At 44.3% G+C, this 16,066-nt stretch overlaps 1 protein-coding gene across 1 annotated transcript in view; it reads left to right on the top strand.

Annotated features, from left to right (window-relative positions):
• Window positions 1-16,066, top strand: part of NFU1 (NFU1 iron-sulfur cluster scaffold) — a 127,614-nt gene that overhangs the window by 73,274 nt on the left and 38,274 nt on the right. The window contains exon 6 of the mRNA XM_069214188.1: window positions 5,464-5,527. Coding sequence (XP_069070289.1) covers window positions 5,464-5,527 — 64 coding nt within the window. The remainder of the gene's footprint in view (window positions 1-5,463; window positions 5,528-16,066) is intronic.

Genomic DNA, 16,066 nt, shown 5'->3' with positions numbered 1-16,066 from the left:
ATTCACCAGGTAACTTGAGCCGCATGAACATGAACATTGTGTCTCCCACTGCTAAAATGCCATAAGCATACTTAACCCAGTGAGACAGATTCACTTTAAAGAACCAAGAACCTTAGTAGTTAGACACAGATAGACTAGTCAATGAGTCACTCAACCAAGGAAGCTGCTAGCACCATATCATAGTGAGTGTGCATGTGTGCCAAATTACTCCAGAATACTTCTGTGTACTTAGAAAGAACCCTGTAGCGTCCTTGAAGGGTGTATTAGCTTTTCTTATGTGCAGAATTGGGTTTTGGTGTGTGATTAAAGTACTACTTTTTTATTTTATAACTTTATTTTGTAACTTTTTTTTTTTTATAACATAGGAGCGGGAATCACTGTGTGTTTGACTGTTTGGGTACTTGGTCTCTACTTACATATTATCTCTGTGAGAAGCCTCTGACTCCTCTGGAGAGTAAGGTGTACAAAGGGTGCTGTTGCTACCCAGTTTGCAGCTCCACAGTAAGTCAGCCCTCAAGACCTCTTTGGTAAAATGCTGCAAAACCCAGGGTGGTTGCTCACTAACCCCTGCTTGCCACCTCTCCAGGCCCATTGGGTTCTTAAAATAAGTTTTCAAGCAGACCAAGATAGAAGATGGTGCAGTTGTTGAAGATTGAGTAGACTGCCACTATTTAGGCATTGTTGGAAGACAAGGCTTTCCAACTTGGCTATATTGGTGTCTTTGTGATCTGGTTATTTTGTGGTTCAAAAGAAAGTTAATGCTTGAAATTCATATCACATTTTGTACTGGCATATGACGATAACTAGTTGAAGATGCCCATAAAATTAGCTTTCACACCCACCTCGATTCTGTTCCCTTTTACTTCAGAATGTTTGACATCCAGCTGTGCGTTACCCTCCCTAACATCGGTGGCAAAAGCAGTTTGCAAATGTTTCTAAAGAATTCCATTATGGAAGGGCGTCTTGTCTCTGTGCCCATTCATTTGCTCTCATTACGAGTAAGAGTGGTAGCAGGTGATTTCATGGATCCAAGTGCTAACAACAATTCCACAGTTCCCTCCCAAAGTCCTGGTATCAGTAGGGTACATCCTTCTATCAAACGGGATTGGCAGCATCGTAAAAAGCCTTTTAGAAATGTAATTTAAGTGTTTTCAAACGTTCTGTCCAGGGAGAAGAGCCAGACCATAAAAGACGAAAGAAGAGTGTGCTGCAATGCAATATAGAAATAATGGAAGCCTGCATTGGATGCACTATAGCTGTGAAGTTTGGCTTCCTGGTGGTTATAGTCACAATCACACTAAATGTGATGTAATCTACCATTAAAAAAATGATTGGTCATACCTACCCAGGCTTTAATCTACGCTGCTACCTTAATCCTTTTCTGGAGACATTTCCTCACAAAAGACTTAGGGTGTTTGTGACTCTGAATTTGTTTACATGGCCGTGGAGAATATTATGGGTATGCTCCCTGTCTTTTTGCAAGACCTAATTCTGCGGTGTAGGTATACTGATGTGTCTACTGAGCCTCCTGGATCGAGGCATCCCTCTTGGTAGATGGCCATCAGGTGTAGGAAGCTCAAGCAGACTCTTGATTTTGAGTAGGAGCACCAGGGATGGCCGGAGCCTGCACAAACGACTCCAGAGTATTATGTAGCTTCTTCATGGTTGCAGCACCTTGTTCTGTGCTTCTGACCATGAGAAATGTGTCCGCAACATGAAGCAAGGCCTGTGTGGCACAGCTAAAGGCATTTCAAAATGCCAAATCCCTTAGTGGTGAAAGGTGCTGTGATGTTGATTTAGACACCAGGAAAACTCTCAGATTTAGCCAGAAACTGTTGTAATCATGGCTTCCTGCTTAAGAAGGACCCCTACAGGTGTCAAAGTGTCTCCAGGGTGTCTATTGTAAAGGCTTCCCACCTCTTTGTCCCATCCCTTTGCTGGGTTTGTACCATGAATTAAAAGCATCATCTCATACCCTTCAAACCTTTTCCAGCTTAACTCACCGATTATTCACGTCTGTCTTTCATTTGTAAGGCATTTCTTGACAAATGGTATACACGTCTGTGATAAATGATGTTCCTCAGTCCTTGTGCTGCACTGAAGGACAGATATTTATCAGAAAGAGTCAGGACTAATACGCACCAACTACTACAGGGACAACCCTTCCTTATTTGAGAAGTATAAATAAATCCTGATAGAAGACTTTAAAAGTTCACAGATGTTTAAACCATTGAATCTACTTGAAAATCCTCTTGCTAGGGATTGATGTTTATTTAACTAGAGGTCAGTAGTTTTTTGAGGAACAAAGAATTAAAAAGACTTTTAGCACAGGTGTGGTTATGCACTGTTTGTTTGGTGTGGAGTATTAAATAATTAGTTTGGAATGCTATTTTTATCTGGCCACTTCTTTGCTTATTTTTTAAGTGTTTTTTCCATGCAGGTAAGGTATTCCGGAATGTTAAGGGTTGGCAGAGAGATTCTGTGTTTATAAATATTATCAACGACACAATGGTGGAGAAAAGTTTATTTCTCAGAAAAGCCTTACTCTTTCTTTACATCACTGACTAATAAAACAGGGTCGCAAATTCTTACACAGGTTATCTTATGCGCCCCAGCAGCTAAACAACCATGTGTGTGGTTTGATTACAGGGCACCCATCGACCCTTGCTGCCTTTATGGTGTTCTGTTTTCAGTAGATCTGTATTTTTGTACAGTTTGGCGCTTCCACTTGTGGCTTAAAGCATGCGGTATTGCTAAGAGCTCACACACACTTACAAGTTTTGGTAAACTATGTTTTTTTGATAGAAACCTTCACTACAAAGGTCCAGCACTCTCTTCTAATTTCACAATGCCCTATTCATAGAGTTGTGGGCTACCAAAAGAGGTGTGAACCCCTTGTCCTCAAATAAGAAACATAAGCTGCAACAAAAAACTGGTAAACCCACCATAAATCCAAATTAAAGGTCCAAGTCTTCACGTCACAGGGGTGTGTTAAATAACACGTTGAGCCAAGTAAATAAGTCCACTAGAAATTTATTGTGAAATGCTTAGAAAAGAACAACAGCTGACACGTTTCACCCTCTGTCGGTATATATACCTGGGGCTTTCTCAAGGCTGCAAGACCAGGAAACTGGGTTAGCAAAGAACTTAAGAAAATATTATCTAACCTCACCATCACTCCGGAGAAACTGTTTTCTCTATAGGATGTACTGGTTTCTCCAAAAAGAAGACACGTATTTTAAGGTGAAACAGAAACAATTTATTTATAGGTAGATGCTGTCAAGTGACTAAAAGAAGAAGGAAAAATAGACAATATTTCTAAAGAAGAAGAGAAGAAATGTTCAAAAATAAAGATAAATATAACCAAGATCTCCCAAAAGTATTAAGGTGAAAAAGCAAGTCCTGACTAAAAATTAGAACAACACAACCTCCATCCTGTGTCAATATTTGCACGATTATTATAAGAATAAAACCATAAAAAAGTAATAAAAAAAGGCAATAAGAGTGGAGGAAAGCGAAAAAATAGATAAACCCTCCACCCATGCCAATTTCAGCAAAATCATACGACACCTATTCATATGTTCACAAAAGTATATCCATTTTTGAATTCCATAACATATGTAGATGGTCAGAAAAGTATATCTTTACAAACAAAAATATACAATGATCACATGAATTTATTTCACCCTAGCAAACTATCAATTGATACTTATAACGAAACGGACAACATTCTAATTGTGTAAAGGCCTATTACTAAATCTGCGATCAGTTTTTACATCCAAAGGCACATGCCAGTGCTGGTTTTGGCAAAGCATAGGTAGTGATTCCTTTTAAGGGTCCCAAATGTGTTTTAATATTAGCAGCTAGATGTTTAAATGCTACATCCCATAGATTAACCTAATGCATATATATCTAGTAGCACTCTAAAGTGATATGTCATTTTGAAATTATATGTTGAATAAACAGTAAAGAAAATAAGTGAAGAATCAAAACATGTCAAAGAGACCCAAAAACAGTCATTTTGTTGATGTCAAGTCAATACTTTGTCAATAAACACCAATTGTAACAGAAGTAATAACAATGCTACTTCCAAGGGAAAAAAACTATTAATCAGATTTAATTTTCCAGGGCACATGTAATCTGGAGTTACACCAACAAGTAGCGTATGGCCAGAGAGGAGGAGAACATTCGATAACTTAGATCATATATTGGTTTTACATAGTTGGGACAATAATATTAGTGATGAAAACCAGGCAAAGACAGTTTATCACAATGTTTCATAATTCACGGGACATAGGAAGATGTGTCTGCTCTGGTAATGTTTCATAAATGGTGTAGGCCAGCCGGAAGGAAAAAACAGAATATAGTAACCGATAGTCTAAATTAGTTATATCGAGCGCTTATACCTGATATGAATATAACTGTAACTACTGAATAAAGATAATCTAAATATCCTAAAAAACAATAATATTTTCAAGCTCCACTTACTGATACAACATGAGATTGGAAAAACAAGCTTTTGTTTGTTGCAGGTTAAATCCCTGGCCTCGAAAGGATTGAAAGCGAACTGGTATCCTAGTTCAGCGCCATATTTGATAGAGACGGAGAATATGTCCTTCTTTTGTCTGTATCAAGCAGCATTTTTCCAGAACCAGCAATGGCAGCCATATTGAAAAGGTGTTGTTTGAGAGTGTCGATATCGAGAAACGTAGCTATCAAATCTATGACTATTTTGAAAATTAGAAATTGAGAAAAATAATAATAATAAAAATATTGGGGTACAGCATACTCCAATCAAAAAAGGAGGAAGAACAGTCCCTAATCCGTCACAATAATTAAAGCCTCACAATAGGTCCCAAACATAAGGATTATAAAATCCTAATTTAGTAGGCGCCATATTTGTAGGGACAGGGAGTACGTTCCCATATGTTCTTTTGTTGTTTCTATTATGGAAGCATACATAGGTCCTGCTACATGAGTTACCAGACAGGCAAATGATAGCTGATGTAAACATATCTCAGGATAATAGATGGACTGTATGCATATAATAGATCTAAGCACAGATTAATGTCAAACAATATTTTGCTACACATTTAGACAAATCGAAAGTCCATAAGTTGGACAACCTCATATCCTATGGGTTCCTGTCCCATGTTCTTACATAAGAAAGAAAAACATAAATTATTTATTTTACACATATCCGCATTAAAGTAGCCAATAGTGCCATTTCGCGTCTTTGTTCAGACCATATCCAACAGTGTCAAAGCGGATAATGAAGGCACTTTAACATTCTCGTAGTTTCAGTTCTAGGTCTCCTCCTCGAGGGTGTTGTTTTGGTTTCAGAAGACCACAGAAAGTAAAGATCCTGGAATCCATGGAATGAAAAACTGTTTTTGAAAGCAAAAACGCCTGCATTGTATTTACCCAGATGGTTGATATTATTTATTTCTCCTTCCTTTCCAGTTGCCTCTGAAGACGACGATGAGGTGGTGTCAATGATTAAGGAGCTTTTGGATAGTAGAATAAGGCAAGTGCAGACTAGAGACGGAACAGACAGCACATAAGTAAATGCCATTTATTAGGGCACTGTCAAGATCTTCTTGTGGGCCTTTCTTGACTCCCACTTGGGTATATGTTCACACACATGCATCAGTGAAGCTCAATCCACTGTTAAAGAATGCTGGGATGGAAGTCCACTGTCCACTGCCTTCAAAGTGATTGTTTTGCAGAGACATGTTAAGGGAAATGGAAACTTTGGGATGACAGATTTACTGTAGTTTTTTAAATTAAAGATCCCTTTACATTAAAATTAGGAAACAGCTAAACCTTTATGCACAGTAAATATTCATGAGGGATTTAACTGGAGAAAATGTTTAATTTTGCATGAAGTTAGTTGGTTTCCTTGTTTGAAGTGGCTCTGCTCAAATGTGGTGTGTTGATTTGCCCCTCCAGAATGCCATGCGACTGTGCAATGTAGTGGCAATGTGGGAAGGGCACGGGGAAGCTGTTGAATGCAAATGTTGGCTCCAAACATGAAGGCAAATATTAAAATGGCCTGCAGTTCTATGGCATGGTTTCATCCTGTGAAGATACTGCCAGGCATTTTCCTTTATTCTCAGCCACCTTCTTAGTCATATGCTTGCCAAACATGTTATGTATGAGTTTGTGTATATGCGAGCTGGGTGATCAATGTATTTTTTACGACTTTAAAATGTTTTGTGAAGTCTCAGAAAATTACATGAAACTTTCATGATATTACAGTAAAAGTCTGGTGGGTCCGGGACAGAGTCAAACATGTGCCAAGTAGAAACTTGTTGTGAGTAACTCTATCACAACACTCAATTAAACTAGCTTGCCTGACCCTGGGCCTCGGTGCCTGCACCAATAAATCCACCCTCTGCAAGTGATGGCAGACAGATTTCCAGTGGAAAATCCAGTTTTTGTCAAAGTGGAGAAACCAGAATTACAGGTTGTAGGAATTTGGATCTTCACTCTTGTGCTTTGGTTGTAAGCAGAGCTTATCAGCTGCTGCAGGATCCTCTTGAACATACACGTGGTGCCCTGCTACTTCTTTCAGAGGTCTCAGACTGTCACTAGTTAGCAGAGCACACAATTCTGTTTGTTGAAGTATTTAGAAGGCTCATAACTACCCCGGGACCTCTGAGCACAGGCAAACACGATAGCCTATGAGACCAGTGACCTTTACCTTGTAGCACTAAATGAAACTGTTTTCGAGCTTTTGTTGAAGAAAGTGGTATTCAGCCAAGAGATTTCAGAGAATTTCAAAGAGCAGTGGCCTGAAATGAATGGATGAAAGCACCTATGTTGGGTCTAAGGCTGTGCTGAGCTGTTCGAAACAAGTATGTTCTAAGTCTGACGATTGCACGGAGGAATGTGAGCTTTTTATTTTTTTTATCTTTATTAACATACAAAGGTGCCAAAGACAAAAATAGCACAGATACTTAAACTGGGTCCAGCAGTCATGCAAGTCAGGAGGTCAGTGCTTAGACATGCAAGTGGTTAAAAAAAAAAGTTGTCTATATATTCGAAATAACAAAGGTCAGCATATAGACTTCACAGGAACTGATGTTATGTGCAGCATAAATGTTGCACTTGTCTATTCAGTTAGTATCCACTTCCTGGATATATTGATTTTTTTTTTATCTGTGAGAGGCAATTTGTGTGTCATCTGCTTCATGGCAACAGTGTGCCAGAGATGTGTACACCAGGATGCTGCCAGAGAAGCAAAAGGAGGCTTTCAGGGTGGAGCTAAGAGCTGTTTGGCAGTACCAGTCATATGACTTATGAGATACCAGACTGCGTGGGTCATTTCAGCTAATGATATGGGACGGATTTCCAGAATGATTGTGTGATAGTCTGCCGGGATGGGGTAACCCAAGGTGCCTTATATAAATGAATCAGAATCTCCTTCCAAAAAAATGTGAGAGAAGGGCAGGGCCCCCATATGTGGTGGAAGTCCCTCACCTGTGCTCCACAGCGCCAGCACATGGCTGCGTTGTAGCGTAGATAGAGTGTAGATGGGCTGGTGTATAATGCCACTGGACCATCACCTTATAGTCTGCACTTCACTGCAGTTCCCATTGTTTCGGAGTGATATCTGGAATATTCTCTGGAGCCCATTTCCACTGGTTTGAATGGCCGGGGAGGAGGCATAATTGTCTTAGGACATCAAACGTCTTAGACATTTGACCATAGTTGCCTTAGAAGCTGTGAACAAATTGCTTAAAGAAGGTAACGATGCGGGTAGCAGCCATTGCGTTTGGTGGGGTGGAGAGCCCAGTGCAGTAGCTGAAAGTATTGATGACTGGCAGATTCAAGGAGGTGGAACTCTGTTTTGCACTGGTTGAAGAGTTTAATAGTTAAGCCCTGGAATAAGTCCTGTAGGATTCTGCTCTCGCCCTTAACCAAATCTGGCAGGAATCTTGAGGGAGGGCAGGAGAGGTCGGTCTTCTGCGCAATTAGAGTGTTCAGGGATGGGAATGTGGTCAGGCACCTCCCAATTGCTAATTTGTCCTATATCTCCGGTACTGTGCGCATCGGGGTGGTTATATAAGCACTGCAAGGGAGGTGCTGCTTCAGAGGCCAGGCAAGGTCCCAGAGCGGGCGACAAGTGACATCTCAATCCATCTGTACCCAATCTTTCTCGCTCTCCCACACCACTCCCTGGTTTCAGGGAAGCATAAGAAGTGCAGTGGAAACGCGAGGGAGTCTCCCCTTCCTTATGAACGAGCAAAGATCCCCTTGCGGTTGTTTGATGTCTCGTGAGGGAATGGGAGTGGCAAGTGATAGAAACAGATATGAGAGCCGGGGGAGGACATTCATTTTCACCACGTTAATGTGTCCTAATGATGAAATGTGGAGTGATCTCCTGTGCTGGAGGTCTTCAAGTATTGCTTTACAAAATAGGGGCAAATGAGCCCGCATCCAGGTAGTTAAGGAGTTCGTGATTGTGAGCCCTAGTTACTGATATCGAAGGATTGCTGTAGATGATTGACCAGTGGCTCCACCAAGAGGGAAAGTAACAGGGGTGACAAGGGGCAGCCCTGCCTGGTGCCCCGTGAAAGGGAAGAAGCGAGTTGTCTGGACATTAATTCGAATGGAGGCAGTGTGTGCAGAGTATGAGGCCATGATCCTACTGACCATGACTGGGCCTAGTCCTTTTTTCTGGAGGATCGCTCTTAAGAAGTCCCAACTCACTTGGTCAAAAGCCTCCTGGCATTGAGGGAGAGGAGGAGGTGAGGGATAGCAAGTCGGCGGGCCTTTTCGACTAGTTGAGTGAGGTTTCTGATATCGTCCGAACCCTGCCTATGTCATATTAAGCAAACTTGAATGTTGGGATCTATTAATCAGTGTAGAAGAGTTTCTTGGCAGTTGGCCAGCATCTTGGTGTAAAGCTTAGCATCAGTATTCAGTAGGGCTATGGGGCACTAAGATGAGCGGAGTGTCGGGTCCTTGCCAGGCTTGCGATAGAGTGTAATTTCTGCATTGGACATGGTAGGTGTGAGGCTTGTGGTGTGGGTGACTGAGTTGTTGAGCTTAAGCTAGTGGCCTACTGGAGTTGCAGTAAGAAGACCAAATAGAATACCAAGGTAAGACCATCTGGGCCAAGGGATTTGCCCTTGGAAAGCACTTCCTTTTTTTTTTTTTTTTTTTTTTTTTTTTTTAGGCATCTGCGTGTGGCACTCAGTTACAGGGAAGGGTTCTTCAGGTCACGGGTCTAAGAGGGGTCTAGTGGTTGCCAGGGGCAGTTCTGGAGGTACTTGGCTATTGTGGTTTGATCCTCACCCGCATGTACCATAAAGGCGCTGGTAGAAGGCTTTGAAAGCCTGCTTGTCTGACTCTCTGGTAGCCCAGCCAGAGTAATCTGTGTGGATTTTGGTGATGTGGGACCTAGCGTGCTGTTAGCACTGGCTATGGTCAAGAAGAGGACCCACCTTGTCCCCTCCCTCATAGTAATTTGGTTTGCAGGCGACAAGGGTATGCCTTCTTTGTTGACCCTGTGTCCCCAAACTGGCCCCACAGTATAGCTAGCTGTCACTTGTCCCTCAATGTAGGATGCTGCTTATCAGAACGCATTAACAAGAGAATGTCTTCTGTGAGTTTCACTTCTAACAGGCGCACCTCCTGAGCTCCGACTGTGAATGTTATTACTCCACATATAGTGGCTTTAAACCTGTCCCAAAGGGTATGTTGTGGGGAGAGGGGTGTTGGGTAGGGAGTTAAGTGCAAAGTATTCGGAAAAAGCATCTTTTATAGCTGCTTTGTTGATCGGTTCTTGCAAGAGTTGAGGAGAGAGGCATCAGCGCAGGGTTGCGTGTGATGTATCTGCACACGGTGTCCACCTAAGATGTACATGTTCGGAAATAGAGATGTCAGAAATTTGCACAGATGTTAAGTATCTCAGTAAGGAGGAGGTGATGAACAGGTAGTCATTGGGGGAGTCAGATAAGTGCACATGTGAATAAAAGGAGTAGTTTTTCTTGTCCGGGTGTAGATATTGCCAAGCCTCGACTAAACCTGCATCTCGAAGCTCTTTCTTAAGTAGCACGGACATAGCTCCCGTACCTGAACATGTGCTGTATTTCTGTCCAGATCGGGATCCCAGACTAAGTTGAAATCCCCCCAACAGTGATGTCACCACCAACAGTTCTCAGTTGTTCTGTGAGTGTCTGACATATGAATACATCCTGTGCTTGGTTTGGGGCATAGAGGTTGAGGAGTGTTAATGTATCTCTGCCCCTCTCAACAGGGTGAGGAGCCGCCTGCCAGGGTCCGTAGTCATTTTGACAATTTTTTCGTGTAAAAGCCTCTTTTGCAAAGTATGGCGACCCCTAGCATCTTAGTCGGTGTAAGCCGAGTGCTGGTGAGGGTACCTATGGTGCCACATACGGTGTCAATCAATTCTAAGCAGGTGGGTCTCCTGCAGGAAGATGACATCGGGGTCATGTTGTTCAAGATAGCGCCAGACCTGTCGACGTTTGCTAGGGGAGTTGAGCCCACGTACGTTAAGGTATAACGACTTCAAATAATGTGTAGTGCCCATATGAGAGATAATACACTCAGTATGCATCTTGGAAGGAGCACAGCTATCCCGTGGGTGATAGTTGGAGGAGAGCGTTCCCCCTTACACTGCCAGGATGTAGCATGGACCATAGGAGCGGCATAAAGACCCATCAGGAAAGGTATGAGTGTAGGAAGGTGTGAGGGGGAAACTGGAGGGGCCAGCAGGGCCCAACCTAACGAACCACTGCGTGAAGGATTGGGGAGAGTTTCGCAGCAGTGTAGAGGTGTCGCCCTCAATAAAGGAAAGCTTAATGAGGGGGGGTTGTGAGGTCAGGAGCTGCGCAAGAGAACAGTCTGTGTAAGGAAACAATCCTTAAAAGGAAAATGGCAAGTTACAACAAGCAGGCATTAAAAGTTCGAGCTCTGGGCCATGAGCTCTGCCAAGTGTGCTGAAGTTTGGTGATACGGTGAGTGTCGAGAGCAGTGCAGGAGCGAAACAAGAGTGTGTTCTGCTAACGTTAATTCTCCTCGGCTCAAGAGTGGGAGGGCTCCTTCTTCATCATTTGAAGGTGCTTGACAATGTCTCCGTCACCGTCTGTGAATCCTGCATGGCGTTGTGGTTATGGCTGCTTCATTGAACTGTGTGCCACTTAGGCCACCAAGTGCCCGGGTGTGCGGAAGGCGAGGGCGAGGCATGCCTACTAGAAGAGATCCCTGGGAGGCAGAGGGCCCTCCTAGCCTCAGCGAGGGAGCATATCATGCATTGTTTTCCAGTCCAGGTGAATTGCAAGCCAAAGGGGTGGGTCCATTGATATTTGTTTCCCTGGGTGCATAAGTGTTCCGTCACAGGCTTAAAGTCTCATCTGTTCTTCGAGCCAATGGAGGGAGGTCCTGATAGATCTGACGGCATAGCTGAGAAATACTGTCTGCTTCCCCCTCGCAGCCTTGAGCATGGCCTCTTTGTCCTGGAAAAGTGGACTTTGGAGAGAATGTCAGAGGGTTTATCAGGCCGTCCAGGCGTAGCCATGACACAATGTGTTCTGTCAAGAACCAGGGATGCCCCCTCCGAGTCGCCACGGATGGTCCCCAGCAAGTCCCTAGTGCAGGACATGATATCTTCCCCCTCCTTCTGCGGGGAATGCCTTGGATGTGCAGGTTATTGCATCGGCCCCGGTTCTCTAAGTCTTACTGCTTGACTTGAAGTTGACCCTCCTCTAAAGGTTTTCCTGATCTCCTGTGCAAGAGTCAATGGTGTGTTCCAGGTCATCTACCCTGTCTCCCACAGCCGCTATGTCCTTGTGAAGGTCATTGAGGCAGCTTTTAAACTCTGTTTTCAAAGAGCCAAATTCGTGGCAGATATAAGCCAAAAATGTCTCCATATAGTCCTGCATGATGAAGAGGGTTTTGGGGTGTCACCGGGGCCTGTGTGAAGGGGTCTTTCTTTCCACTCATGTCGGGTGAAGTAGCTGAAGCCCAAAGGAATACCACAGAACTGTCCGTAGCGTTCCTGGCTCTGGCATAGTCAGCCAAGCAGTGGTGATGCATGCTCAAAGGGTGCTGAATAGAGTGCCACTAGAAAATCATCTCTGCGGTTCGAGGGCAGATGATGAGTAGGGCAGGAAGATGGAGCCCTCTTGGTTTAGAGGTCAGCCATAATGTGGGGTGGGGGAAGCCTACGTGTGAGAGTAGAGCAAGGCAGGGGTGACCGGTGGAAACACAGCCAGGCCAGGCCATCCAGAGTCAGTAGTGTGAAAGGCAGACAGTTTCAACAAGGACCATTGTTCGGACAGTTCCCGGCCATGCGGTCGGCACACCAGGCACCCGGTCCATCCCCAAGAATCTAGGCAGAATAATGCAGAAAGACCCGATGGGCCTGGGGTTCCTCGACGATGCTCAGATCTCTCAAAGCAAGACTTTGCGGGCAGGTAGGTCAGTCCCCTCAGGAGCCAAAACTACTCACAACACAGGTGCCCCTATTGCAGAGACTGGGGGGAAAAGGGGCATACCATCCAAGGGGGTACAAGGCTGAGAAGGGTTCCCCATGAAAGCTATCACGAGGAGGCGACAACCCCTAAAGTCACTGTGCAGTCAGAAGAGGTGAGCGATCTCGACACCCTGAAACAGAACCCCAGGACCCGGCAGAGCGTGGTTATCCGGCCGCGTGGGAGCTCACCTGCAGCTCCACAGCAATGGGAGTCATATTTCCGTCTGTCCCCGGGGTTGTGCTGGTCCTTGGGCCCTTTCATGGCCTGGGGAAGCCGGATGGACACAGCAGAGGTTGCGACATGCTAGTGCAGGTTCCCTTCTTAGAGCCAGGGAACACGATACGGGATGCTGCAAAGGGTGTGGAGGGGGATGTTAATCAAAGGCAACCAAGGCAGAGCTTTCACTGAAGAACAGTGAGGATGAACGCGAAAGAAGAGCCACCAGGACCATCCAAGGTCTGTCAGGTCTCATTGCCTGCTGCTTTCAAAGCGCCCGGGTAGTAGTGGACGTCTATTTGTTAGAACACAACAGCCGAGTCCAGAGCTGACATTTTCCCTTGGACACTAGCAAACAGCGGGCCCCCAAAGGCCAGAGGGTGACCCAGCAGTGCCGCGAATGCTGCAGTAGCACCCCACAGGGCGAGGCAGAACCCAGCAGCAGCTTGAGGGTAGACCTCTAGAGGGACTCCCACCCAGTGTTTCAGGACTTGGAGAGGTCCCAGGCAGGAGCAGCGCCCCCTCGCTTAAAGGAGCCCTATCGACTCTACTTGTTGATCCTGGCTACAGGAGCCAGGATGGAAGGCCCCAGATCTTCAGGGCAACCCCAGTGGAGTTGTGTTTCTCCTTGGTGAGCTCGCCAGCTTCAGAAAGATCTGGGCAAGATTGAGCCTCATCTCTGTACTAGGGGTGGCTGCCGCACCGCTGTCATGAAAGAGCAGGGGATCCTTAACTGCGCTGCAGTTGCAGTCACTCCAAGTAGAAGCAGCTCCAGCACTACCAAGCTCAATTTCAGGCCACTGATAAGCCTTTTGGATACATTTGGGCCCAAGGGAAGCAGGAGCCTGAACAATGTGCGTCTTACGCCAGGCCCGGTCAGGCCACGCCCCTGACTTTGCACTTTTGCCTTTCCAATAGTTATTGAATCTAATGAACTATTCATAAGTAGACTGGTTCCATAAATCTTGAATTAGAACAATGAACACTTCATTTTTGTGGCCACATGCCACCGCCAGCATTCAACTCAAGTAGTGCACCAGCTGGTGCAATCAGATGTCTGTTTTTCCGGCCCTTCTGATAGTCGATATTTTGCCTGAGGTTGAACCGCAATGCTTATTCTTTCTGCCAGTAAATGCACTGGCTAGCTAATCTTAAAACAACTGAATACTGTGATTGATGGTTGTTGTTTTACCTTAAAGTTGCGGGCTGGGGAGGAAAGAATTCGGGCCGTGCCTAACCTCTTCAAACCCAAGCAGAGTAAAGGAGCTACTACCATTTCTAATTAAAATTGTCATCTTCATCTGGACACAAGGTCTCTTGAGTTAAAGGGGGTTTCTGTGGCATAATGACCTTCTTCTAACTCCCCTAGGGTGATCTGCTGGTTGGTTCAGATTCCTTGCTCTTCCAGGTGTGATCTGAAGCAGCTGACTTCTTTTCAGGAGTTTGTACTTAAGGCGCTTGCCTTCATGGCAACTCCTGCTCCTCAGACCTCTGACGCTCTGCAACTAGATCTCATAGTTCATGTTAAGTGTTGACTCTGCTCAGCTGTTCGTGTCCTCAGTTACAGGACCGGCCCCAGGGCCATACGTTGTGAAGCTGCTCAACATCTTTGTGCTGTTTAGCTCTGTGTTGCCCTCTAGGTCGGCTTCTTGTGCTGGCTCTCGTCTTCACAGAAGCGGTGGCAGTGACACTGAGGTTCACATTCCAGTCCCTGTCTCGGGGCCTGTGTGCATCACCTTCCTAGATCTTATGGAAAAGCTCAAAAGGCATATAAGGTTCCAAAACGTAACTTGTGCCAAGCAACATTCTGATAAAGAGCACCATGGCCTATTGGAAAGCATTTCTGACGCAGCCTGTGCCTTCATCAAATGCATGAATTATGAGTCTCAGTAAGGCATCATAATTTTAGCCTTTTAGACTCCAATTCGGGTTGATTGGCTGCTCTGGAAATGCCAGTTATCTGGATCCTTCTTTGAAAGCGAGTTTCATGGTCAATAGTTCTCCTCGTTTCCTGTAGTTATTATCTGAGAAGCCAAGACTTCAGAACCCCGAAGAAGGACTCAATCTCAAAAGCCGTTAAATAGGGCAAGTATGCTCACCCTCATGGTGGGGCACTAAAGTGAGCAGAGAAGGGTCTCTGTTGCCTCTTTGTTGCTGCTCGTCTTGGCGCTAATTTTGTTGTTTGGCAGAAACTAAAATCTATTTCTCTAGTGAAGAAGTGGCTGTATCGGCAGCTTCCTCTATCCTTGATTTCTTTTTCTTTTTTTTTTTTTGAAGGCACCCTTAAGGAAGTCCGGACATTAATGCAGAAGTATGTCATGGAAAGCAAACTGTCAGACGTAATTAAACCATAACCAAAAACGAAGTTTTTTTTGTTGCCAAATACAAATTAATAAGTAGATCCATGTTTTTGTGCGTAGAACAGATTAGACTTGAAACTAATAATATACTGGCCAGGGCACTGGAAAAGGTGAAAGGAGACCGGTATTTATGTGAAAGGTTTCATAAAACACACAGATTTTAAAAAATATAAATATATTTTATTTTTCAGTGTAAAAAGTATACATATTTTAATATGTAAAACCTTTTTGGAAGCACAAATAAAACATTTCCTATTGTATATTTGAGTATAAAGGAGACAAAGGGCCTGATGTACCGAAATATTTTGCAGTTGCAAGCCCTGCGATAAAAAAATAAATAACAGGATTTGTGACCACAAAATGGCTTTTTCATTGTTAAACCTAATTTACAATTTGGTAAACCACTTTAGATCCATATGATTGGGTTTACCAACCAATACCACATCGCATTTAGGAAGGGGTATAAAAGGGATGTCTCTCCAATTCACGATTCAGTGTGGTATGTATCCATAGCCTGCAACTGCTGTTGCACATCAAAGGAGGAGATAACTGATTTGTCGCAACCTCTAGTGTGCCCCCTGTAGGAAAGTAGCCTTTTTTAGCATGATTACTCCCACGTTTTGCCTGTTGTCAGTATGTTTTGACTGTGTTCACTGGGATCTGCTAACCAGGACCCGGGTGACTGTGCTCTCTCCCTTTAAACTAGGTTGCTTGAACCACAAACGCCCCACATTTGGCATACTGGTGCCCTCTTATAAGTCCCTAGAATATGGTACCCAGGGCATTGGGGCACCAGAGGTCCCCCATGGGCTGCAGCATGTATTATGCCATTCATGGGGAGGCCATGCAAAGTGTATCTGCAAGCCTGCCATTGCAGCCTGCGTGAAAGGGTGCATGCACCCTTTTCACTATGTCACTGCACCAGGTAACTGTAAGTCACTCCTGTGATAGGCCCTCCAAGCCCAGAGGGCAGAGTGGAGG

The sequence above is a fragment of the Pleurodeles waltl genome, chromosome 11 (assembly GCF_031143425.1).
Source record: "Pleurodeles waltl isolate 20211129_DDA chromosome 11, aPleWal1.hap1.20221129, whole genome shotgun sequence".
In the NCBI taxonomy this organism is placed as follows: domain Eukaryota; kingdom Metazoa; phylum Chordata; class Amphibia; order Caudata; family Salamandridae; genus Pleurodeles; species Pleurodeles waltl.
This window is presented reverse-complemented; position numbering and strand designations above follow the sequence as displayed.